Below are 25,004 nucleotides of genomic sequence, written 5' to 3' on the forward strand. Positions count from 1 at the left end.
AAAAGTACAGTATTACTTTAGCATTGCAATAGTGACCTATGTTAATGGAAGCTTTTTGGTTTCATGTTGTCTGCAAGAACTTAAAAAGCTTTTACCATATCCTTCTGTTTCTAATCTTACCTCCAAACTGCTACAATAAGGAAGCATTTTTGGCAGTTTTGCAGCGTTAAGTGTTTTGAAGAACTGATCTAATTTTTGCAAGCCTTGAGTGTGCTTCTCCTGCCCAATGTTTCCTTTGCAACAAGCCCTTATTGGATGCTGTTGAGAATACACTGTTTAATTATGTTTGACCATCTCTGTCCAGTCCATGACAAGGCTGGGAAACAAAAAGTTTGTCTTTTATTTCCTGTCTCCTGCCATGGCACTTCTGTATGTGAGTGCACAGATTCAGCTGCCCACAGTAAACCGGTGGATTCTTATTGACACTCCCAGTAATAAAATTGTTGGCAAAAGGTTGAGGACAGGGTGTGGAGTTCCCATATATGGGAGAGTGAATGAAAACTCATTCCTTTCACTGTTGTTCTTTCTGTTCTTTTCCCCCTGTGCACGGAGTGGTGTAAAACATCAGGCATGGCCAAGCCTGTTCCTTGAATGATGCTTAGTGTTCTCTTTTTGTTTGTGGCACTACCTGCATTGCTTGGATTTGACTTTTCGTTGTCACAGAACAAAATCCTTTATTGAAAGAGCTTCTTGTTTAGACTTTGAGTGTGTTGGAAACATTGATTTCAATCCTTCAGATTATCTGGAGCCCCTCAATAAAAGCTGTAACAAGGTGAACTTGACCTCCTTGTTACACATTGTGTCTTAATAGTTCTTTATCTTCATTAGTGGCCCGGCTCCTCTCTTTCCCCACCCTGTTTTGGACAAGGCTTAAGATATCATATTTCACTGGAAATAGTGTGCTGGCCAATAATTGTAGTTAAAGAATAGTTTAGGATCAGTCAAGAAGAGTAACAAACTTTTGTACTGGATGGTGAATAGACATCGTGAACAGATAGTGAATGGATGAGCAGGAATTTGGGTCCAGATCAGCAGCTGGTAAGAATTGGCACAGATGTATTGGAATCACTGATGGTTGTTATTCCAGCTGCTACTCCATCATTGTAAAAACTCCAGTTTTTCAGGCAAATCCATGTCTGAAATGCATATCTCAATTTCCTTCTCTATTCAGTATTGACATTTGCCAGGCTGCCTGTGTAATGGAGTCATAAGAAATATACTTTTTTAAAATGTGGATCAGGTAGTAAAATGTGGAGTTGCAAAGGTTTTAAATGTAGTTACAGATGTAAGGCTAACACATTTTTGTGTGTTTTATCCTGGGCCGTGAAGATACAGTACTGAAAAGTACAGCACTCTCCCATCCTGACACAGATTTAGCAAAGGGGTGCAAATTTCTTTTTATATAAATAATTTACATGAAGTATTGCATTTTTTTTGAGGAAAAATCAGATCACTTTGAATATCAAAGCAATTTCTGAATAGTAGTGTGCAAATAGAGTCATTTCCCCCTCTTTTTTTTTTTTTTTTGTTTGAGCTGAGCCAGCCTGCATTTGCAAATGCAGTGTGAAGGAGAAAAAATGTTGGCTGAGTTAAAGTTCCTGTTGCCAAAGAATTTGTTTCTTTGAACATATAAAATCTGCAGAGGGAAGTAATATAAACAGACTGCCTTCCACTTCATCAGGCAATAATGCAAAATTCTACTTAATAAACTGTCATAATTCTCCTATCTGTTGATTCTCTAAGGTTTGTGTGACTTTCTCAAAAATCCATAGATTCAGTTTATCCAGACTTCCCACTTAAATCAATAGTTGGAGCTTGAGATTTGTCAGGGAGTGCTTCTGACCTTTAGACTAATATTGCCTTTTCTTCTATTGAACAGGATTACATCCAAGTATCCTGCTGAGTTTAATCACTTTCAAGCAGGATCAAATCACATTGGCTCTACATCACCCAGAGGGGTCTTTGTTATTTTGCAATTTGTAATTTAGACTTTAGAGACACGTATCTTTAGAAATGGAGGTGGGTGGAGAGGTGGGGGTTGTGTAGGAGTGATGCGGTGGTGGAAGCTGTGACCCTGTATTGCAGAGATCAAAGACGTGGACTTTGTTCTCTTTGCAATGGCTGGTACCCATGTGGTTTGTGTAAATTAAGGAATGCTGCCTATGATTCTGCAGTGCTTGAGTGTCTTATCAACATCTCCAGAACTGACATACTGAGAGACCACAGTTAGGATTTTTATTTTTTTTTTCCTTCCTTTGCCTTGAGCAGAAATTGTACAAGACATGTCGGATGATGCAGGAGAGGATCATGGAATTGCTGGTGACAGTGGAGAATGAAGATGTGATTGTTGAGCTAATACAAGTAAATGAAGATCTAAATAATGTCCTCCTGGGACATGAAAGGTAAGTGCAGGGCCTCTCTCCTCAAATTTGGAATCCTACCTGAATAAATGCTCTTAATGGAGCAATGGTCCCTATGCCTAGTGTTGATTCTCTCCAGTGAGACAGATTTTATACTTAAACTCAGAAAAGAAATATGGTTGCAAAAAGAGAAAATTATGTATTTGCTGCCTCCTAAACACTTCAGAAATGGTTCAGGAAAGTAGTTAGGAAACATTAGAGTGGCATGAAGCAAGTTAACAGTATGGGCAGGAAATCAGATAGAGGCACACAAAAATAATTTGGAATTTGATGTTCCTTTTTGGCAGAGTCCAGTGAATTTGTCAGCTGCTGCTACAAATCCTTTGGTGCTGGTGCTTATCTCTGTTAAGTGTCTGTGCTTCCAGGAAAGAATACTTGTCCTCCTTTCTAAACAATTTTGACAGTTTTACTGCAGGAATTGGCCACGGAGCAGCCTTCTGCCTCATTGCACACTTAGGAGAGTTGCTTGCTGTTCTCAGCTGGATTGAAACATACTGTTCTGCTTGTCTTACAGCAAAAAATGTTTCTTTCTTTCACACATGAAAGCACAGCAGTACTCCTGTTGACATCCTGGGTACTTGTCTGTTACGGCACTGGTAGCATGACTGGATGCTGGCAAAACTGGAATTAGTTTTCAATTTAAAATTTCAGTCTTGTTCCCCAAAATACCATGAGTATACTAATGGAGAGTGTTCTTATTTAATAGGAGATACCTTTCCATCTTAAGAAGTTGATCTCTTCTATGGCTAAAAAGTGTTCTAGGAATCATTATGCATCAAGTGCCGTTATTCTTTATTAAATTTAGCAAATTCATAGAATTTAATCATCTTTTCCTTTTAATCCACTTCTGAGTGCTGCAATGAAAATATCACTGATTCTTCTAAGTGTTAGGAAACAACTTTGGGCCTAATCATGACAATGTTAAGTTTTCATTTACTCTTAAATCTTGCCTACTGTAGTGTTGGTGGATTTCATAGCAGCTGTCTTGAAAGAACTGTGTGCTCACTGATTTTCTTTTCCTTTAGGAGGGTTTTCCTTTTAATAAGCAAAAAAGGGATTTTATTCAGCTTTTTGTGTAAATCCACTGAAGTCAGATGCAGGCTTACATTTTTGTTAGAAGTAATGAATACTGAAGGCCGGGAACCTCAAACTGTGAATAGGAGTTTGTGGGTATAATTCAACAGATTCCTCACTGAAGACATGGTGATGGAAAGAGTGGTTAATTTGGACAGAAAACTACTGTATTCTAGTAATGTAATGTTTGTATGGTACAGGATCTGAATGCAGATCCTTTACACTTCAGAGTGGATTAGTATAAAAATGTATCTGGTTAATTTTGTGTTGCAGAAGATCTGTTCTTTAGGTCTCCCTCTGAACAATGAGGTGTGTAAAGAGCCAGCTGATTTTTATGACCTGCATCTGTTTCACACTGAGTGTGTTGTTGGAAGATGAGTCGTGCTGCATTTTCTGCTTCTGATTATTAATGTAGAATCCAAATTAAATCCAGAGCAATCTCCACTGTGCAACCAACAGCTCATGTGTGCAACAGTGCCTCCCTCTAGTGTCTCTGCAGCTTCTTGGTCCTTCCTGGATATCAGATAAATACTTTCTGCTCTACAGCTGGAAAGGTTTTTTCCTGCTGTTTCTTCATGAAGCTATACTCTTTTTCTGGGTCTCCCTTGTACAGTTGCCCTGAATAGCAAATGCAGTTGGATAAACTGTCTATCCATCTGTCCATACAACTCAGGGCTCCTGGTGCTGAAACACAGTGACCTTCTGGATGCTCAGTGTAACCTGTGGATCTGCTCTGGACCCACAATTAGCATTTATCCCTCCTAGAATATACATATTTATGCAGGTAGACTTTTTTTGTTTGTTTCCATTAAAAAGACCCCAAAAGATTGCAAAGGCCTGCACTAAAGAAAGGGTTGTGTGCCAGAATAGGTGTGTGGTCTGTCCTGGGAGGGCACGAGGGAATGCCCGGAACTCTGAGGACAGAAGGCTTCCTGGGACTCAGCTGAAGGAATGTTCTGGTCAGAAGCAGCTGGATTTGGCACAGTGGATGTTCACCTGCCTGGTGTGAACAGAGACAAACCACTGTCAGAGAGCTTTGGTTTTGTTCTGGAACAAGCAGATGGCTGTCTCCAAACATGGGACCAGCTGGTGTTGGTGTAGGAGATAGCAGGACTGCAGCTCTGGAATGGGAGTCAGATTGCCCAGAAAGACAAGTGCCCCAGAGATGGCACCTGGAGTGTTTGTTTGGTGCTTCTGGAATCTTTTGAGAATAAGTTGGTTATAACTGGTTTCATATTCTTCTGAAGCACACCTTTCAGGAATGTAAGAATGAACATTTAACTCTGCACCTTCAACAGGTTCTCACGGAACAGAGTTCGTTTCCTGGAGAACCAGAGGATACAGCGTGAGCGGGAGGAGGTACTCAAGGATGAACTCTTGAATTGCGGGACTGCAAACGTTCCTTTTGCTCTTCCTTGTGAAAAATACACTTTTGATTCATGCAGAATTTTATTCTATAGTTGAGAGGTACAGGAGACAACAGACTGACACTAGTCTTACTGATTTCTCTAAAGTCTCTCTTGCAGAATTTCATGCAAATTCATGTAACTAAAATAGCAAATAATGTCAAATCTAAGAGGGAACCTTGGGCATGAAAAATGAGAGAGAAATCTATTCAAACGCTGGCTTATTGCCTCTCCAGCTAAGCATAATTGCCGTGCAAAAAATGAGAAACCTTAGGTTCTTTTCATTTGTTTCCTGTTAATGATCTAGAGACTGAAATACTGCTGCACTTTGAGAATTCACTTCTATTGATTTTTTCTCCTGAGTCAAAGCTTTTTCTGAATTGTGAATAATGGCTTGTAGCAAATCTTTAATGGCTGTCCTTTATTGATTGGTAATTATGGTTGTTAATTATATTGCCCAAAGTAGTTTTGCACGTTTCACCTTCTGCTAAGCCATAATTGTGCAGTCATCTAGGACTCAACATAAAAATGAATTGTGAATGCTGAAATACTGCTGACAATTGCTAAAAAGGTAGAAGATGGTCTTGTTTTCCTTGAAAAGCCACTATTACTCCATTCTGGTTATGTAGGTGGATGGTTTTGCTTGATGGGTGCACTGTTGGCTTAGTTAGTAATCCAAATGGCGCACTCTGTGCTTTTTTATATTATTAAGGAGACTTTGAGTTTAAAATGCATCATCCTTTATTTATTTATTTTTCATCTGGTATTACCAAACCTGTATGATTCAAGCATGTTGTTTTATTAAGCCTTTGGCTGGCTACATTTTTAATTCCAACACATTTACAGGAGAAAGGAAGGGAACTCTTTTCTATGTCCTAGGAAATATTGTGGTTTGGATTTTTTTTTTTCTGTCCAAAATGGGACTGCAAAAAAATCAATCTCCTAAGTACATATTGCATCTCATTAACACAAGTAAGTAGCATGCAAAGAATTGTACAGGATTGATCACAAGATAAATATGAAACTTGTATCTAGAATGGCTTTATAGAATTGAGTCCTTTCTATTTTCTACTTCAGAAAGGGTTTTCTTTATTTTTTGAAACTGATCTTTTCTGACATGCATGTTTTGTTTCATTAGCTGTATTTCACACACACAGATTCCTGATCTTCTCTTATACTTACTAATTTTTAATACTAAGATTTTAAAGGTTTATATTTTGTGAAAACAGCAACTTGTTTAAAACTCTGCAAGTTCCTTACAAAAACAAAACACTGGGAAAAACCCTAAATAACTTATTCTTTTTCAAATGTTAAGCTGTACAGGAAACAGCCGTCTGCTCCCTCAAGTGATCTACTTGGCCTCTCTATAAATTCTCCATCTTCTGTGTCTGCAGTGGTGCGGAGTGACCCTGCAGTGTCTCCTTCAGGAAGTAAGTGGTGAATGCCCATTTTCCTTCCACTCTAATTCCCTAAAATAAACCCACATGAGCTTAGTGGAAGAAGCAAGAAGTTCCTGGTAACAAAGAAAACAAAGATACTCCTTAACTTTAAGGATGTTCCCTAAATTTTCTTAAAAGGAGAATTGAAATGTGTCCATAGGAACAAAACTGCAAGGTATTATGAGGTTGCCTGTAATTTTTTTACAATAAATTTTTTCCCTTTTTACATAGATTTGAGCAGTAGAACATGCTCTGTTTTCTACTGCAGTGAGGCCTGTAAAACACTCTGGTAGCTGCTTGTTGTGTAGACTTTGCAGGAAGAAACAGGAGTTTTTTCAGAGTGTTAGAAAGACTTGGCTTCAGGGATCCAGAATTACTGTTTGTAGAAGCCCCTCCATATACTAAAACTAAAAGTGTGAATGTCCCCCTGGAAAAAATCCCTAGAGTTCCATTTTAATTCATGAGAAATAGTGACAAGAGTTTTAATGTTATCTATCATGTAGTGCTCTGCTGATGCTCTAAATATAGAGATGAATATCTTTAATCTAAGACTTCTCAGAGTCATTAAAACTTTGCTTTTCACGTGATAAACAGCAATTCATTTCAGACTCCTTATAGGCTTTCCAAACAAAAACTATACCTCTTTCAGTGTTCAAAGTACAAGTAGCTACTTTTGCATAATAATGTTTAAATTACCATTAATTATCGCTTTGAATTTCAGATGGCCTATCTGCACACCCTGAAGATAAAACCAGGCCTCATCCATCAATTTACCCACAGCTGGATTCAGCAACTCCAACAAAAGCTCATCAATCCTCGTGAGTAGTCTCTTGTCAAGGAATGGGAATGGAAAACAGATCCTTAGGAGTAGTAGTGCTCTGTAATTCATCTAATGAATATAGGTAGCTCTGAGGACACAGATTTACTGCTTTTACATATTAGTCCAGTAAAACAAGTGAAAATTCCCTCTGTGCTAGACGTTGTTTGAGAGGGTTCAAAATACACTTACGCCTGCATCACAATTTTGTCATAAATGGAATGAATGTACCTGACTTTCAGCAGGGAAAGGGAGAAACATGAAACAGGTGAGTAGAAGAGTTCAAGACAGAGCAGGTGTCTTTTAATTCCTGTGCATGGGACACATGGTGTGGTCCATCTGCCCATGCTGCTCTCAGTTGTGACACACAGGAAAGACAGACCAGCCAAAAAAATAATGGAACAATCAGAATAAACAGTTTTGATCATTTCTTACTTACGTTCAATGTATTGCTCTCTCCTAGATTTGCAGCTGAAGCACAAAGCAATAGTTTAAGCAGCCCAGCTGGACACACATATAGCAATGTGAACATATATAGCAATGTGAGTAATACTCATATTTGGGGTGATCGTTCTTGTCTGGCAGCTGTCAAATGAGAACTTCTGGATTTACCCCAACTGCTGTTCAAGTGCGATGAAAAGATCTCTTCTGTGGCCCTTCTCCATACCTCAGGGAACATTCTGCTTGGTAACCAGGTCAACTTTCCTCTTTTGCTGCCACAGATCCTAATGTGGAAGCCTGTTTCCTTGGGTCCAGCACAATCCCAGGGGAATTTGCAGAAAGCACTTTCTCTATCATTTGTGTTTAATTTGTTGCTATGCAAAGCAAGCTGAGATCTCCTGTTGCCATGATGTTATGTTACTCTGGTGTACTTTCTTTCTCAAATAAGATATTAAAAACAAACATACAAAAAACCTCAAAGCTCCCACAAAGATAGAGCCCTCAAAAAAAAAAAAAAAAAAAAAAAATCACTTAAACCCCAAGTATAGTGCAGGACAAATGTCATGCTGCAGAGAAACAGAGAAACACCCATGACAGAAGAAATGGAAAGAATCTCAAAGAAGGGACTTTGAGATAATGTTATGAAGGCAGTATGAAATAGAAAAGATGAGGAGTAGCTCGCAAACAAACATGCACAGTCCTTATTTTAAACTGCAAATAAAAGCAGATGTTTGAATCTGTGTGGCGGAACAAGTCACACAGAAGTAAATTACACAAATATGCTATAGAACACTAAATGTTGCTTTGAAGGTTGTGTGGAGAATGAAGATTGACTGGGTTGCTAACTGTTGGCCTTGGAATTTTACTTGCAGAAGTCAGAGAGTTTAAAGATAAGTCAGCAATTATGTAAGTTAGGTCAAACCAGTTCTCATAGAACAATCTGTGTATGCATTGTTTTGCTTGATGTCCTTAGTTGACGACTCTTTTAAGCCCAGTGCCTCTGAACCCAATAAATCTGCAGGCTGGACAGACTGTGCCATCAAATGGACCATCACCAGCAGGTAATAAATACCGCAAATCCCCTCTTTCATGTTTCATTTTCTTGTTAGAACTTAAGGCCTTTACATAATGGCTGTCAGTGACTAGGAACAGGAACAATGACAAAGTCGTGTTGCTCATGGATTCTATTACACACCTGTCTATTTTAGCATGTAAAGCAGCTGAATCCATAAGAGATAATGTGCTATTTTCAGGAAGACACAAAAAACATGCAGTAAGCATGCTTTTTAATTCTCATTTAAATCTGGATGTGTCTGCCTGTCTTTATTCTTCAGCTACATCAAAGAACAAGTCACAGTCACCTCATTACTATGAGATAATGGAATTCGATCCCTTGGCTCCCACTGAGTAAGTAACTTTTAAAATAGAATTTTAAAATTCTGAGGTATCAAAGGCAAACTGGCTTTTTCTTCTGGGAGAAAAAACAGACCACTCTACTTAGGCTGAGTTAACTGACCAACTGCATCATTGATATAAATGACAGTGGCTGCATTTTGTATGTTTTCTTCCAATATTTCTGGCATAACCAATTAAGGAATAAACTGTAATGTCCTCATTAAGTGGCATCTGTAAAAATGGAGGAGTAATGCTGTATCAAAATTACTAAAGTCTTATGCAGTGATACAGAAAGGTGAAGGAAATATGGTCAGGGAGGTCCTGCTGGAGAAAGCTGATTAAACTTCAGCATAGGTCATTCTAGAACAAGGTAACCATAGGAATTCCTGTTCATAACAATCATGTTTTTTAAAGAATGTTTTTCTACTGTATTTGAAAAAAATCCGTAATGTAAATATAAAGGGAATGGATGCTGTCTCTCCAGAAGGCCAAAATAGTGAGAGAGCAAACTAATACAACACCTAACAAATGGTAGAACTCCTCTTTCTAACAGTAAATTGTAAAAAAAAAAAAAAAAAAAAAAAAAAAAGAGCTTTTTATACAAAACTTATTTCTAAGGAGCTGTTGTATTTTGAGGTAGGGAAATCTCAACAAATTGGTTTTGGGGTTTGTTTTGTTTTGGTGGTTTGTTTTTTTTTTAATTGTGCAGTAATTGCACAATGGTGTACTTGCCATTTGTGTTTTGCAGTCCTGTTCCCAAACTTGTTTGATCAAAAGTGACAGTGTCCAGAGGTTCCTCATTAAATGTACAAGCAGAGGATCAGAGCAGGGTTGGCTCTTGGTTTCCATGGAAACCTGGGCATCCTGCAAGTGAACCTACACTCTAGACTTCAGGCAGGATTTCCCTGGTGTGTTTTGTCAAAATGAAATGTGATGTAGGAGTCACCCTGCTCCTCCTCTTTCAGAGCTATTTATGAAGAAATTGATGTTGTGCTGAAGACAGAAGCTAAAAAGAACACAGACTGAAGGTGGAATCCTTTGCTGAACACTCTCTGGTGCTGGTTCTGTGCAGTGCTTCTGGTAACAAGTGAATAACAGAAGAGGTTTTGCATTTTGACACAGTAACTTAGTTGGAGTACTAAGCTGTGTGCAAGTTGAAGAGTTACTTGGCTCTACACCTGAGCAATTTGTCCTAAATGTTCAGCTGTGTGTTCTTCAAGGTCACTTGCATAGTTATTTTAAAGTATTTTGGGGGCCTGTAAAATGTGACTTTCAAATCCACCTGTGTATGAAGTAACATTTGACACCAGGCACAAGTAAACAAAAAAAAGACATTACGTTCACAGGAACTGCAGAATCCAGTTTCTCTTTTGGCCTCACTTTTATGTTCATCTCCCTAGAAATCTATAAGGGGGTTTTGAGATACAATTTTTTTTTTCTAGAATTGGCCTCTTGATAGATGTCTGAAGATGTGCAGTGTTACTTTCCTACATCCTTAGTACAGATTTTTTTTTTCTTCTTTTTTCTTTTTTTTTCTTTTTTCCTAAAAACCCACAGTATAGTTGGCTTTTTGTTTTGGGAAGAACCTGAGCTGGGACACAAAGTGCTGTCATTTTTAATTAACAGAACAGGAGAACAACCTGCTTGTTCCTATATCGTTGTTGCTTTTATTTACTCGGTAAATATTGGAGGGGAATCAATTCTTTCTTTCAATGTTCCTGCCCTGCAGAGATTGTTCTGGTGAAGGAAAAATTAATCATCTACAATGCAGATGAGCAATAGTTACTCATTTACTTTAATTGTTTAATCCTGTTAATTTCTGTTTTCTTTTATTAAGTGCCTTATCTATTTTAATGCTGAATGTAAACTGTGCACTTTAACAGGTATAGTTCTCTGAATTTATAGCTGATAAAAAATTGGAGAACTTAGTTCATGTTCATACCAGATAAGCTAATTTTTTTGTGAAATAACTGCATTTTAAACATTCCTTACATTAACTGTTTAAGGGATAAGAAGTTCTCAGCTACTTTTGCAATTTTTGTAGCATAAAATTCCAAATAAAAGCAAATGCTTACTGAGACATAAACTCTCATCGCTTCCAAGTTTTTTCTGTGTATTCCCTGAAACATAAATGTAGCTAGCATTTGAAGTATTTTATCTGTGCAGTTTGCTGCAAGACCATTAGAACAACTTGCTGCTATCCAAAACACAACCTTGAAGAATTCTGGGAGTTTTGTAAGCTGAGGTGAAAAGTTGAGTTGCTTTATTCTCATTTTTCTTGCAAATTTACAGTGGTCTGGACAGCAGCCTGAAAAAACAGCTGAAAATAGGATTTGAGGTGGTTTGATTTTTAAATTTTTCCCCTACGGTTGGGTTGTATTGGCAGAACCCCCACAGTGATGGGTAACAAATCAAACCGGGCTGTTCCAGTGTAATCTATAATGGGTGACTGCTGACAGAACCTCTGTCTTTAAAGCTGCACAATGGTCACAGAGTGATGGAAAGGAATTGGCTAATTGGCTAATTACCAAGGTTAGAGCATGTGTTACAGAGGGAATGTGCTCAGCATCAGTGCAAATTTGGGCTTTCAAACCCAGGGGGAGAGAACCCATATTTTTATGGAATTGCTGCTTGCCAGGGGGATATCCCTTTTCTTCTAAAGAACGTGACCAGAATAAAGCAATGGGTGGAAAACTGCCATAATCAGTTCAGCTTTCAGAAGGACAATGGATTAAAGACAACTGAGGTAAGAAGTTGTTTTTTGTTGAGTTGTTTGGTTTTTTTTCTCCTAGCCTGGATTCAAATATTTGTCTTGATGTTATTTTACCTTTCCCTGAAGCAGACTGGAATTATAAAGCTTGCTGCTATCTTCATACAGATGTATTTCACTTGTGTGGGCTCCACATGTTCTGCTGGATAAAATGCATTAGAGGGATGAAAGAATGAAAAGTTTTCAATCTTTAATATACAGTTAAGACTTATATGTCATCCAGAATCTGTTTAACCAAGACAAGTAACTGGTACAATAATGCATTTTAAAGGTAGCATCCATTTATTTTCAAAAGAACAGTTTTTGAGTTACTGTATGCAAACTGAGACTTAATTAACTGGAAGTTAGTTCTGAAGTACCCATTGCCTTTTCAGAGTCCAAGCTAACCAAAATCAGCCTTACACTGTTAGATTTCTGCTGGAAGGGGTAGAAAGACCTAGCCCAGCAGAAGAGACACTGGCTGATAGTAATTTCTGTCTGAAAATGAGCAGGTACTTGAACTTGCTCTGCAACTTGCTCCTGATTTGCAAGGCAGTGATGAAATGTTACTAGACCTACCCCACAGATAATGACCAAAAGTTACATAAATACAGGTTTACAGTTCTGATGGTAAACACAGTCCCTCTGAAGCGCTGCTGCACTGCTGGGCAGGCTCTGGCCAACTCAGCCTCTGAATGGGCTGAGTATGGATTCTGAGGAGACACCTATGCTGTTCATTCAGCTGCTATTCAGAGCAGTTTATACACTGCCCTCCCCTCAAAGCATGTCATCAGACATAAGCCAAACTTGTCTCTTGTGGATGTACCCAGAGTAGAGCCCTCTGCAGAGGCAGAGAGCACTCATTAGCAGCACAGATACTTCAAATGAGTGGGACACAACTCAGAAATAAGATGGTGTTTCCAAATGGAAACCATCCCACAGATCTGATGTGCTTAAGCTTAAATTACTGTTCTCATAACAGTTTTAGAGCAGTCTGCTCTTACCAAATGAGCTACTGATTCAGTAATAACATGAGAGGGTGCATCACGTTCTGAATCATCATCTCCTGTGCCAGGGAGGGTTACACAGAAATAACAGTCTAACTTTGTTTCGTTATGAGATTACCTTAATTTATTACTTGGGTTTACCTTTTTATAAAGTAACTTAACATGCAAGTTATTTTCTGGAACCAGCAATGGAATTTTAGACGCTTAATCAAGTGAATTTTTCTTCTATATTTAAATGAAGATTTTAATTTCCACATTGGTTTAAAAATTTGCCTTGTGGTCTTTCAGATAACATCTTACACAAAGATGGCCTGAGAAAACCCTCTCTATTTCAGGAACAGTGTCTTCCCTTCCACTGTCTGATAAAGAAATACTATCCCTACGAAACAGGGATACATTAAGTTAGTTTCCAAAAAAAAATATATATATACACATATACTTTCATAACAGTGTGTGCCCAATGTAATTTCATACTGCACAGTACACCTACATTTTTTTATTCCAAGGAAAAATGGTATCAAAACTGGCACTCAGATGTAGCAGAAGTTACATTTTGTAGAGAAGGCCCATTACCGATAGCCAGGAAGTGGCAACTTCTGTCCTTCTTTTGCTTCAAAGAAGGTGTAAGAGAGGGTGATCAAATCAACTTTAGCCATTTTAGGGTCCTCTGCAAACTCTGGGTCAATGTAGAAAAAGACAGGCATGTCCACTTCCTCCTGAGGATTTAGCCTCTGCTCTTCAAAACAAAAACACTGCAGGTGGGAGGAAAAAAAAATAAATCCACAATTAGACAACAATAGTGACAATAAAATTTATCTCTGCCAACATGAGAGAAATCTTCATGGTTTAAAATAAACTCTCATTCCCTGTACACCCCTAAAATCCTGGAAAGGATCAATAAGATGAGCAACAGACAGCAATTCTGTTACTGTGGTAATATAGGAAAAAAATAAATTAGCTTTTAAAGAAGTGTGTAAAGGTGTCAAGGGGCCAGGCCAGCTCACATCATTCCACCTGCCCTCAGAGTGGTACTAAAAAACACAAATTTTGGAGCCACTCTAATGGCATGAGCAGTTTGGTGTGAGGGCAGTTAAGACTAAGAATGAATTGATGCACTTTATCATCTGAAAAAACAAGGGTTGTTTTTAAATGTTGGCATACGAAGAATGGTGTCCAGGATTAAAATGCAATTTATGGGTAACAGTTTTTGTTCCTGTAAAGGAAAAGGCAATCTTTGCTTTGTTCACACTTACTTGTATTTTATTGAAATACTGCCCTGCTTCAAAGGGGACAACATTGTAGGTGGAGATTCCAATTATTGGTTTGTCAGTAGGATTTTTTGCCTTATAAAATGCCAGTGCAGTCTCTCCTGGTACCACCTGTGTAACATAATTGTACAGTGAGTTTCTTTTTTTTTTTACATCCACTGCAGCCCTCCACCCCTCAAACCAAGTTCTTTAGATTTTATCTAGAATTTTCTCTTGCTGTTTCAAATTGGTTATGTCACACATATTTTTGATTACGTGCAATTCACCCATATTCAAAATTAAAAGCTTAAATGCTGTTCTATGTATTTTTAATCTTGCCCATTTTGCCTGAGTCTTCTATCAGCTCAACAGCACACAGAGCTTTTTTAATAAGCAGATTTAAATATTGTATGCATTTAAATTCTGAGGTTATTCTTGCAGTACTGGACTGAGAAACTATTAAGAAGCATGACTCTTGAAAAATTTTGAGAACTAATTTGAAACAGAAAAATTGTGATTTTTTAAAATATATTAAAAAAAGTTCCTATAAGGATAGGGCACTAGGAGAAACAGTACAGATTTAGATATGCTGTTATACTATATAATTTTAAGTGTATATATATATACACACACACATATACACTTTTACAGTGTACATACCATGTGCATGTGGTGCATATACAATTAAGTGTGTAGTTCAATAACTTTTGATAGCTTACTGGGGTGCAGAGGGGCAACTGCACACAATGTCCTGTAAAAATGACATTGCCGTGCTGGTGCATGTCCAGCAAAGGGCAACAAAGCTGGTTAAAGTTCTAGAAAACATGTCTGGGGTTGTTTAGTCTCATGAAGAGGAGGCTCAAGGAGCAGGAGTGTGTATTAAGGTGGGGATCGGGCCCTTCTGCTCTGCCTGCACTGAAAGGACCAGAGGAACTGGCCTTGGGCTGAGACTGGGGAGATTCCCATTAGATATTAGAAACATTTTCCACTGTTGCTGTGGCCAGGCTTTGGAAAGGGCTGCCCAGGGCGGCGGTGGAGTCACCACCCCTGGAGCTGCTCAAGAGGCAGTGCACCTGGCGCTGGGTGCTGTGGTTTAGTGGTTACAGTGCCGTGCGGGCTGCACGGTCGGACTGGGTGACTTTAAAGGCCTCTTCCAACCGTGTCCACGGCTCTGTGCGGGGAGAAGGCGCTGACTCACGTAGATCTCGCTCTGCTGCGGTTTGAAGTTCCACTGGATGCTGGCGTGCGTGTCGGCGTTGAACGTGACCCTGATGAGCCGGTCCCGCACGGGCTCCATGCGCTCGATCCGCTCCGCGTCGCTCCCCGTGCCCGCCGTCCCGCCGAGCCCCGTGGCCTGTCAGGGAAGGGCAGTGAGGGCCCCGCGCCCGCGGAACCGGCGCCGGCCGCGGGTCCCCCGTACCTGGCAATAGAGGCGGTAGAGCGGCACGGCCGCGTACGACAGCCCCACCATGCCCACGGCCGCCGCCGCGATGTAGCCCACGGCCGAGCGGTTCCGGCGCCGCCACTCCTCCTCTTGCTGCCGGGTGAAGGGGTTGGAGCCCCGAACGCCGCGGGTCCCGCAGAGCCCGGGCCGGGGCAAGGCCCCGAGCCGCAGCCCGTGGGCGCAGCGCGCCCAGCGCCACCCGGACAGCGCCATGACCGCAGCGCGGGGGCTCTCGGGACAGGCGGCCGGTGAACGGGGCGGGGAATGGGGCAGGAACGGGGCGGGACGGAGGTGGGAATAGGGCGGGAGTGGAACAGGGAATGTAGAGGGTGAGGGCGGGCCGAGCCGCCATCGCATCTTTGCCCGTCGCGCCCCTTCAGAGCGCGCTGTGCGCGGGGGTCCCGACGGAGCCGCCCGTGTGGGTGCCCCCTCCTCGCTCGCCAGCGGGACGGCTCGGGCGCAGGTTGTGTACGAGGTAACTGGAGCAGCCTCCAGGCCGGCGGGGTTCCGCGGCCCCGGTCCCGCACTGAGCGGGCTCTGCTGGACGGCAGTGGCACCGAAAGGCCGGCCAGGAGCGGGGTCACCGGGAGGGGTGGTGGTCCTGCGGGTACACCGCACCGGAGGTACCCGGGTCCCGCAGATATCTGGTTGTCTTCAGATTCCGCGCTGGCGGCCCCAAGACGGGCGCGGGGCTGCTCCGGGTGGTCCTTCCGGGGCCGTGCAGTTTCTCCCCTTTTGTGGACACTTGACACGGGTTGCTTTTTTGTTCCTTTTCCCGCCTGGTGCTTTGCTTCACGTTTTTTTCATTTCTAGGGATACGGTTTTGTTTAGGAACAGGTACTAACACGCTGCAAAGGCAGCGAGCGCTGTTAGCAAACAGCAGTGAGCTGAGGCTGGGCAAAGTCAGGCAAGTTCACAAAATAGTTTTTCACACAGCTGGTGCCGTGCACTGTAATAAAATTTGCTGTAGCAGTACTTGAATTTATTGCTTTAAGGCTGTGCGTCTCTTCTGTGGTGGTTCCACTAAGGTGAATCACACAAGGACTGGCAGCTGCTGATACTGCTTCATTTAACATGTTGAATTAAGAGAATGGTAAAGGCTTAGTGTAGCCCTACTGTGGTATTTCCCCTGTATTCAGATGACTGTTTTTTTAGTCCTTTAGCGAGCAAAGTCTGAAATTGTTTACTGCAGGAACATTTGTGGTATTCCAAAGTGGATTTAACATCTTTTTCACACAAGAAATACAGACATCCAGGAATAGGTGTGGTTTTGTGGAGGCTGACACTGCAGCTGGGGATTCTGCTGTATCTTGCCAGGGTGTGTGGTGTCACACTGGTGCCAGGAGCACCTGTGCCATCTTTGCCTGTGTGTTGGGAGAGTTCCTTCTCTTGTCTTGGAAATAATTCCTATTCTGGGTTGTGGCATGTGAGGGTTCAGCCGTGCACCTCACAAGGTCAGGAAGATTTGCTACTACTGATACCAACAGATATTTTTTGCATTAATGCTTTTGTAGCAGTTTTTGAAATTATTGTAGTTCAGTACATCCAGGGTTGCATTTCCTATCAGCCTGTTGTATGTACTAATAAAAATACAATGTGAATTTCTTTGGGGTTTTTGCTACATTAGCGGTGTGTAAGTCCATTTTGTGTGTTCTGGCCTGTTCTAAGTACTTCATGTGAGAAGTTCAGAGACACTAAATACCAGAGAGTAAGTTAAAAAAACATGAGAGAACAAGACACACAGAACACCACTCCCTTTCCAAGTAACTTTCAATGGAAAAAGAGATTGTCTTTGACATTGTTACGTTATCCTAGAATTGTAGTCTGTTTTTTCCTTTTTTAGAAGATTTTAATCACAAGGGATTCAAATTTACCCTAATTTCTACCTTATAAATTAAGAGGGAGTTAGGATGTGAAATGTTTCAGTACTACTACAGCAATGTCCAAGTTGTTAACTGTTTTCAGCAATGAATTGTATCCATTTTGTTCTGGCAGTTGTCTTCTTCCAGTTTGATTCCAACTAGTCAGTAATAGATACGATTGTTTCCAATGTCTGAAAATAAACATGGCCATGTAAATTTCAGAAATTGGTTTCTCTTTTTTTTTTCCAGCAATTTTGATCCTGGGTAGAAGCCTGTTCTTCATGTGTCAGAACTCTTCATTTTAAACTTTTATTTTAGTAGTGCTTCTAAGAAGATGTCAAGTACAGATCCCCTCACAAATACAGAGGAGTAAGTACTTTTTTCCCTAGATGTAGAAATACAATTACTGGATTATAATATGAAAATTCTTGCAGTTTTGTTGGTAGGATCTTGTCCTGATGAAGTCTTAAAGGAAAATAACTTTGATATTGAAGCAGTGTGCAGTAACATTGTAGAAAAGCTGACACCAACAGCAGTGAATTTACACATAAAGGAAGAAATTGTCCCTTAAGCTTTTCATTAAGTTAATCAGCACTTGGTTAGGACTAGTTTTGTAGAAATAAAACCCTGTGTAGAGATTTCTTAATTTAATGTTTCTGAACTATGAAAACATACTTGTTTATAGTAGATCACTTCTTTGTACACCTGGGCTACCTGCAGTAGCATAAGACTGGAGGTTTTGTATTACAGTGCATTACTTTTTCAGAATACTCTGTCTCTATACCTTTAATACTTTATACACAGCACTTAGGAACCATCATATTTTTACCAATGTCATGGTGTATAAAATAATTATATTAATTCTATAAAACTTAATCTTACCCACTTAAGAGTTGGATCAGATTCTAAATGTCAAACATGGATTCAGTCATGATTGAAAAGTGTAACTCCAGACCCTTTCCAAACTGCCAAATAGCTATGCAAATGCTGTCATCGAAACCAGAATTAAAACCAGGCACAGGCAGCTCTTGCTGGACTTCCCATGTTTGCTCTACTTGTGCAATAGAATCCAGCAAAGAGTATTCAGGAGAATAATTTAACATAGATTTAGAATTATGCCACCTCATAAATAACTTGATTGTTTTGAAAAGCAAAACCACGATGCATTAAAATAAGCTTACTTGATTTTTACTGGGACCTGAAGAAGCCAAAACAGTGCTTGTCTGGAAATTCAGGGTATGTGATCACAAAGATACGTGTTTCAGACAGCTGTGGCGGGCTAGAGTCATGTGAAAGATGAGTCATTTGCATGAGTAGCTCCTAGCTCACTGTGTTCCAAAGACACATTAGAGATGAACAGGAAAGTCACCTAAAGCTGCACTTCAGCTGATGCTGATGGCAAGCTGTCATTTTCTGTACTTTTATTTTTTATGGTTGATGGTACTGAAGCTTCCAAGAATGGACTTAGTTATATGTTAACTGGGGTTTACTTAAACTTTAAATCATACCTTTTCTCTCTATGCAGGGATTAGCCTCAAATCATTCATGCTTCTCTACAATTACAATGTTGCCCAAGCTTTTTTCAGGCTTAATAGTTGCCGTGTAATGATGTATGTTTTCTTTTAATCTTTATAATCTAATCAGCAGAATGTATTTCGAATAATGAGCGGGTTTGGATGGATCACACAGAGTGCTCATTCATGGCGTATGATTTATCATTCTTTGCCTGTGGTCCTTAAAATCTGAACTTAGGGTTAGTGAAGCTGAAAGGCTACAGTTGTATGATGGATTTGTATAGGACTTTTGTAAAAGGCCTTTGGTTTATTTGTAACAATAAAGATCTTGTGAATCAAACTTCCAAAATTCTGCAGATCTTTTTGTCATCTACTAAATTATCCTGTATTCCATCTCAGTTGCTAAAGCATTGTGAACCTTCCCTTGGGAAAGGCAAGTTGTAATTACAAATGTTGCCAGAATGGAATAGTTTTCCAGCTGTTTGGAAAGGAATCCTACTTAACAACAAAAGATAACTCTTGAAAATTTAGTCTTACATATTTATACTAAATTTCATGGCGTTTTGAGTTACAATTTTCCTAGATCTTTCTGGAAGTAAAAAGTAATTTGTGTTCCTCTGAGCATGTTCTTGAAAGGCAGAGGACTTGCAAGAGAAACAATGATGCTATCATTCATTAAAAGCAGCACATCAACTGAATTTGTAGGTAAAGAGGGATAGAAGCCTTGGGGGTGAGTTCAGGTTCCTTTGTTCAGGAAGCTGAACAAAGCACAGTTTAGTTTGAAGAAGGGGTGGAGGAGCAATTTTCTGAACAAATGATGTACTACTGATAATAACTCTAATAAAATGAGAGCAATAAGCCTAATATTAATTTAATATCTGCTTAAATTGTTCAGAAGTTTGTTATGTCTGGTTTAATAAAAATAGCTTTTGCTTTTTAACAAGAAAATTGCAGACCCTTAAGCCATGTGTTAATTGGGGGGTTTCTGTAGCAGAAAATGTGACACTGGTTGGTCTGAGTGATGTATTTTGACAAACGCTGCTGATATTGATACCACAAATTGAACTCCACTGGTGTTAAGAACAGAGGTAATTTTGTTGGAGAAAATCTGTTTGTATTTTATCTTCTGTAACCTTGCCTAGAGCAAATCTAATTGATAGGAGGTTTAAAATATCAGTGGCATTTCTGTAATGCCAGTAACACCAGCAGAGTGAGCTGACTGAGAAAAGGCTACAAAGGGGCAAATTTTCATCTCTGAATGGATGTGATCACTGTGCCAGTGGGGCTTTTCACAATTTGGGAACTGGGGAGGCTGTTCCCATTTCCATGCTCCTTAGTCTGTGATGGGTCACTCTGCCCCTTCTGTGTGTGCATTGCAGGCTCTCTGGACTGACCCCTCTAAATTTGAGCACTGTTCAGCTCGTCGTCTCTTAGCAAAGGGATCCTTTCCCCAGAATGATTGTCTGCTAATGAAACCACAATCACTGCAGCTTCAAAAAAATCCAAAAAAACAAACTGTGCCTGAGATAAGCGTTTGCATTCCTGGCATAGCTGAGCCCTCCTGCTGCACCTCCAGACCTGACAGATGCTGTCTGATCACAGGGTTGCTCCTGGCTAGAGAGGATTCACCTTTCCACTTAAAGCCCTCAGTGAACCCAGGGTAGTTGGCTTTCATTTCAAGATGCAGTCTTGTTATGATCTTTTAAAAGCGAGGGAGTAGTAGAGGTACTTCTGAGGCAAGCCTGGAAGCAAGTATTCATTAACCAAACTGGTGTTGACACTCAGAGCTTCTGAAAATGTGCATCTCTCTGCAAGACCAAGACTCCTGTAACAGGGTTTGACCTCTGGGAATGAGGGTGATAGGTTTGACTTCTTTAACTAGATTATTCTCAGGGTAATGACATAAATTTGGCAATTTTATTTCCGTTCACAGAAAAGCACGTCAGCTTCCATTTCTAGAGAAAATATATAACCCAAGTTTTATGTTGACTTTTGACTGCTGTATCTTGAAAGTCTAAAAACCAAGTTAGATCATGGCTCAAGCCTGTACTGTGATTGAGAATGAAAAGTAATAGCATAATGGCATCCGTTTCATTAATATTTTCAGTCTGCTTTGTTGGCTTTCCCTTTTTTGTGGCTCTGCATAATCCAGTCTGCTAGGAAGATTGCTTTAGAAAGGTCATGAGTTACTGCTTTTGACCTTGTTTGCAGAGAGCATGTAAATAAATTATTAGAAGAACAGGAGGAAATAAGTTTCTTTTAATCATCTCATTTGCCTTTGGCTGCTGGATCTGGATTGCTTAATCACAGTGTAGTAAATTTTCTCCTTTGCATTTATCAGTCTTTAAAGTTGCTCTAAATGGCCATTTCAAAGAGAGAAAAAGTAAGCATTACCTCTCTAGGTGAATTAGTGCATGTGACGCAGAGGCTTTGAGAGAAGATTAAGTAGGCAGAGACGCTCAGCTGGAGCTCTGTGTTTGGGTTTTTTAGTTGGTAGCAGAAATCATCCTGCTCATAACCTTTATCCGGCTGAACTGGAAACCTCCAGTGTGTTTTGGTTGCGTTGTCCTTGCTTTTCCTGCTGTGCTGAAGGATGTCCTTGCTTTCTCCAGGGGCTGAAGATGAACCAGAGCGTTTTGATGGTCTCTCTCTCTTATACTGGTATGCTGAACCATTCAGTTCTGAGGGCATTGCTCTAGTCTGTAATTGGGCAAAGTACAGGAAAGATAATTTGAAAGCTGTGGGCATTTTCAGCTTCTTTTCATCAACAGCCACAGTTTATAATTTAGATTTTTGTGTGTCAAGTAATACGTGTTTTGTGATCAGTGTATTATTCTCCCATTGATAAACATAGGTAAATATTTTGTTTGTGCACATAAATGACTTAATTATTTCTCAGAAATAGAGATCAGAAGAGTATCTGGAGCTGTATGTTCTAATAAGTACTAAAAGAAATAAAACCCAAAGTTGTTGAACTTCCTTGTGTATGCTGCTAAAAAGTAATAGAAGCAGGTTCGTTTTAATTGCCCTTACTAGAGCACCTACACAAAATGTTGCCCACTTAAGTCCGTTAGCATTCCAGGACTTCAGCTGGAGTGTTGAGTTTTAGTATTTTTTAGTGTAAGAAAGTTTTAGTGTACCTTTTTGGTGAGTTTTGCTTGTTTATTTCTTCTCTTGCCTCACATCTTCTCTGTGTGCTAGAACCTTGCTTAAAAGTACTTTTGCCTGACCTCAAAAAATGAGTAGCAAATCTGATTATTTAATTTTCATATTTTTCTGCAAAGAACATTCAATTATTTTTTGTTACTACTGCCAACTGGTTTAGGAGCCTATTTCCTTATTTATACTGTTGACCATGTTTCTGATGCTCTGGGAGAAATATTCTAACATTTCATGAATATTAAAAATGATGACATAAAATAAATGTTGGATAAATGACTGAATCCAAGTCATTTTACAGTGAAATTGTGAAAGCTCTGTTTATTTTATTAGAAGTATGACAAGTAGCTTGACTTGAAGATCTAAGTTATATGTGGGAAAAAAAAGCCCTAACGCTGAAAGTCAGCTAGATGTGATATGCTAAACAAATCTGGAGCATTTGAAAATCTTTGTCTTTACTTTTATGTGATAATTTTAAACTGCGTGTATTGGAGGGATTTAGCCTTTAGAGCATAAACAGACCTGAGTACCTTGTAAAAGTTGTCTGTCCAAAGTGTCAGTTCTTTCTAATTGTAGGTGGCAGCATCACAAGTCCAGTGTTACAGAGATATCTTATTCCTCTCCACTGTGCATTATTAGTTGTGTGTTCTTTGTATCCTCTTTGTCAGAATCCATTTTAGTTTCATTAGCATCTCTCTTTTGAAAGTATTGCTGGCTACTTCTGAAAATGTAGATCCTTTCCTACTAATTGTCCTGTTCTTAGATTTCATCATATTTCATAATTGTTTTATATGGTAGTATATAAAGAGGTTCTACAGTTTCTGGCAAACTCTAAACTTCAGACTTGAAGTCTGAGATTTGTTCTTTTCAGACTTCACAAAAGTAAAACCTCCATGTCAGTTTTTGCAAGGTTGGAGTATCTTTTGTTCTTGCTTTTTAGTTTTAAAAAAAACCTGCCACGTGAAAACTGATGAGAGGGAATGGCTGGGCAAAACCACTAGCAGTAGTAACAAAAGGCAAGAGAGAAAAAAATAGAATAATTGCCTATTTTAAGTACCTTGTTTAAGATTTAAGAGATGGAGACGAGTCAGAACAAAGCATGACTAGTATGCTGTCCTTCAGCCTCAAAACAAATTTGTGGGATAATTGGAGTGACAGTAGTGGGTAGTAATGCAAAATGCTCTGTTCTTGACATGGAGTAGGAGGCTGTCCAAAAGGTATTCTTAAAGAAATACCAGACTTGGGGATTTGTTCCTCCTTTCAGGCTGTGATTAAGTAAAAGCAGTTTGGTTCATTTTTAGCTTTACAAAGGGTACCTTATGCTGTGACATATCATGGCAAGGTCATGTGCAGTCCTGTCAAGCAAACACCAAATACACTGGGTCTCATTATTTCTTTTCAGCCTGTGAAACAAATACTTCCAGAAATACTACAGTGAAAACTATATAGTGCTTGAAGCATAGATTTGCTTTTCGTTTCTGATGGCTATTAGAATTATTAAGTCTCTTCTTGTGGCCAGCCTTTCTAAAGCAAAGGCTAATTTTGCATGTAGCTGGAAATAAGAGGTTTTGGGAAATGGTTGCTTTTCAGAGCTAGTGCTTATACCTTGCTCGTCCAGTTTTCTTCTACAAAACCAAAGGAACTGCAGATGTTCTTTAGAAGCTGAATCTCTTGGCTAGTGCTGGTTTTTTAAGAACATTTGGACCTTCTGGATTTCTCTCTTCCTTCTGGCATGGCACCTTTTAATGATGTACTCTGGCTTTTGTAGATAAACCCAATTTCGGGCACGGAGTTCAGGCTTGTGCTGGATTAGGTTGTGTGGAAGGATTTGGGTCACTGTGTCCTCCAATTTGATCTTCTTTCCCACCCTGCTAATGAATTCTTGTTCCATTTCACTAGCACCCTCTAGAAAATACAACTCTTTATCTAATGTAGAGCAATACGTCAGTCAAAGCAGAAAACCCTCAGTGGTGCTTCTGCTCTTCTTTAGAAGAGATCTGCCGAGTCTTCTCCAAAAGTGGTGCAGTGAAAGGACAGAGCTATAATACAACTTTCATTTTTTTTTCCCCATAATTCATCTAAATGAAAATAAAACCTGGTAAAGGGTAATCTGGATTTATTTTTCATTCTTAACACTGTGTTCTCAGAGCAGTGTGCTGGTCATGAGTCTGATGAAACTGTAAATTTAATGTTTTATGTAAATTTATATTTTTTTTTAATTCTGTTGCATGATCAACTGCCTTCAAAATACTCCTCTGCCTTTAGGCAATTCCCAGTGCCTTCTTGGCACTTTCCCTTGGGGTGGGAAGGTGCACAGAGGATCAGGCAAAAAGGTTTAGAGATAAGCCTTTTTACAACAGAGAAAGAAATTAATGTTGAGTGAAGAAATTAGGAAATTTGTGAAAAGATTATGTTCATAAATAGCCACAAAATTATATTTTAGATATCTTAGGAAATAATTTTATATACTGGCTTAGCTGTGCTTTTGGTCAAATATTCATTACCTGATGAAGACTGATTTTATGGTATGTTTTTCTTGCCTAAATGTTAAGGTGGATCAGCTTCTGGAATTTTGTTTCTATTTAATCACAATCCTTTTATTACACAAAAGGGGATTCACAGTTCAATCTGAAATGCCTTGAGGGAAAAGGAAGTAAACTCTGTATATTTATTGTACCTTTTCATCTGATATATGTGATGAGTAGATTGATTTTTGGCTGGGGAGATGGTAGCTCAGAGATACCAAACAATATGAAATTGTCAATGGAAAAAACTGGTTTGGGTTTGTATTTGAGTTGAAAACAGTCACTGTAATTTCTTTTTTGTTAACATAGCTCTACCTACATTTCTGTAATTTAATAACTTTTATTTTGTTCCTTAGGACCATTATGGGCCCTCATGGAATTAATCGAGCTGTTCACCGCCTTTCTTTCTCTGATTGCCAGAATGGATTAGGTATCCGAGATTGCAATTCTGTTATTCTGAGTAAATCAAACCTAAAAACACCTGGTGAGCTTTGCCAGCTCAGGA

The 25,004-nt window shown here is 39.5% G+C and overlaps 3 protein-coding genes across 7 annotated transcripts in view; 2 read left to right on the plus strand and 1 right to left on the minus strand.

Moving 5' to 3' along the window:
* Nucleotides 1–11,072, plus strand: part of TOM1L1 (target of myb1 like 1 membrane trafficking protein) — a 28,087-nt gene extending 17,015 nt beyond the window's left edge. For all 3 annotated transcript variants that reach the window (XM_040081580.2, XM_040081581.2, XM_040081579.2), the window contains 8 exons: nt 2,269–2,402; nt 4,793–4,853; nt 6,216–6,330; nt 7,061–7,157; nt 7,620–7,698; nt 8,571–8,658; nt 8,932–9,004; nt 9,958–11,072. In XM_040081580.2, the coding sequence (XP_039937514.1) occupies nt 2,269–2,402; nt 4,793–4,853; nt 6,216–6,330; nt 7,061–7,157; nt 7,620–7,698; nt 8,571–8,658; nt 8,932–9,004; nt 9,958–10,018 (708 nt within the window). In that variant the 3' untranslated portion in view covers nt 10,019–11,072. The remainder of the gene's footprint in view (nt 1–2,268; nt 2,403–4,792; nt 4,854–6,215; nt 6,331–7,060; nt 7,158–7,619; nt 7,699–8,570; nt 8,659–8,931; nt 9,005–9,957) is intronic.
* An 887-nt stretch (nt 11,073–11,959) lies between these two features.
* Nucleotides 11,960–15,791, minus strand: LOC120760868 (cytochrome c oxidase assembly protein COX11, mitochondrial). The gene is given in 5 exon segments (XM_040081582.2): nt 11,960–13,500; nt 14,002–14,127; nt 15,194–15,349; nt 15,416–15,700; nt 15,702–15,791. Coding segments are annotated over 5 exon segments (840 nt in total). The 3' UTR covers nt 11,960–13,317.
* Nucleotides 15,764–25,004, plus strand: part of STXBP4 (syntaxin binding protein 4) — a 67,203-nt gene continuing 57,962 nt past the window's right edge. Inside the window, exons 1-3 of one of the 3 annotated variants that reach the window (XM_040081577.2) lie at nt 15,764–15,914; nt 17,551–17,670; nt 24,856–24,929. In XM_040081577.2, the coding sequence (XP_039937511.1) occupies nt 17,636–17,670; nt 24,856–24,929 (109 nt within the window). In that variant the 5' untranslated portion in view covers nt 15,764–15,914; nt 17,551–17,635. Of the gene's footprint in view, nt 15,915–17,550; nt 17,671–21,408; nt 21,477–24,855; nt 24,930–25,004 lie in introns of those variants that run through there. The other 2 variants (XM_040081578.1, XM_040081576.1) reach the window with 2 other exon arrangements.

This window comes from Hirundo rustica, chromosome 18, assembly GCF_015227805.2.
Source record: "Hirundo rustica isolate bHirRus1 chromosome 18, bHirRus1.pri.v3, whole genome shotgun sequence".
Classification (NCBI taxonomy): Eukaryota; Metazoa; Chordata; class Aves; order Passeriformes; family Hirundinidae; genus Hirundo; species Hirundo rustica.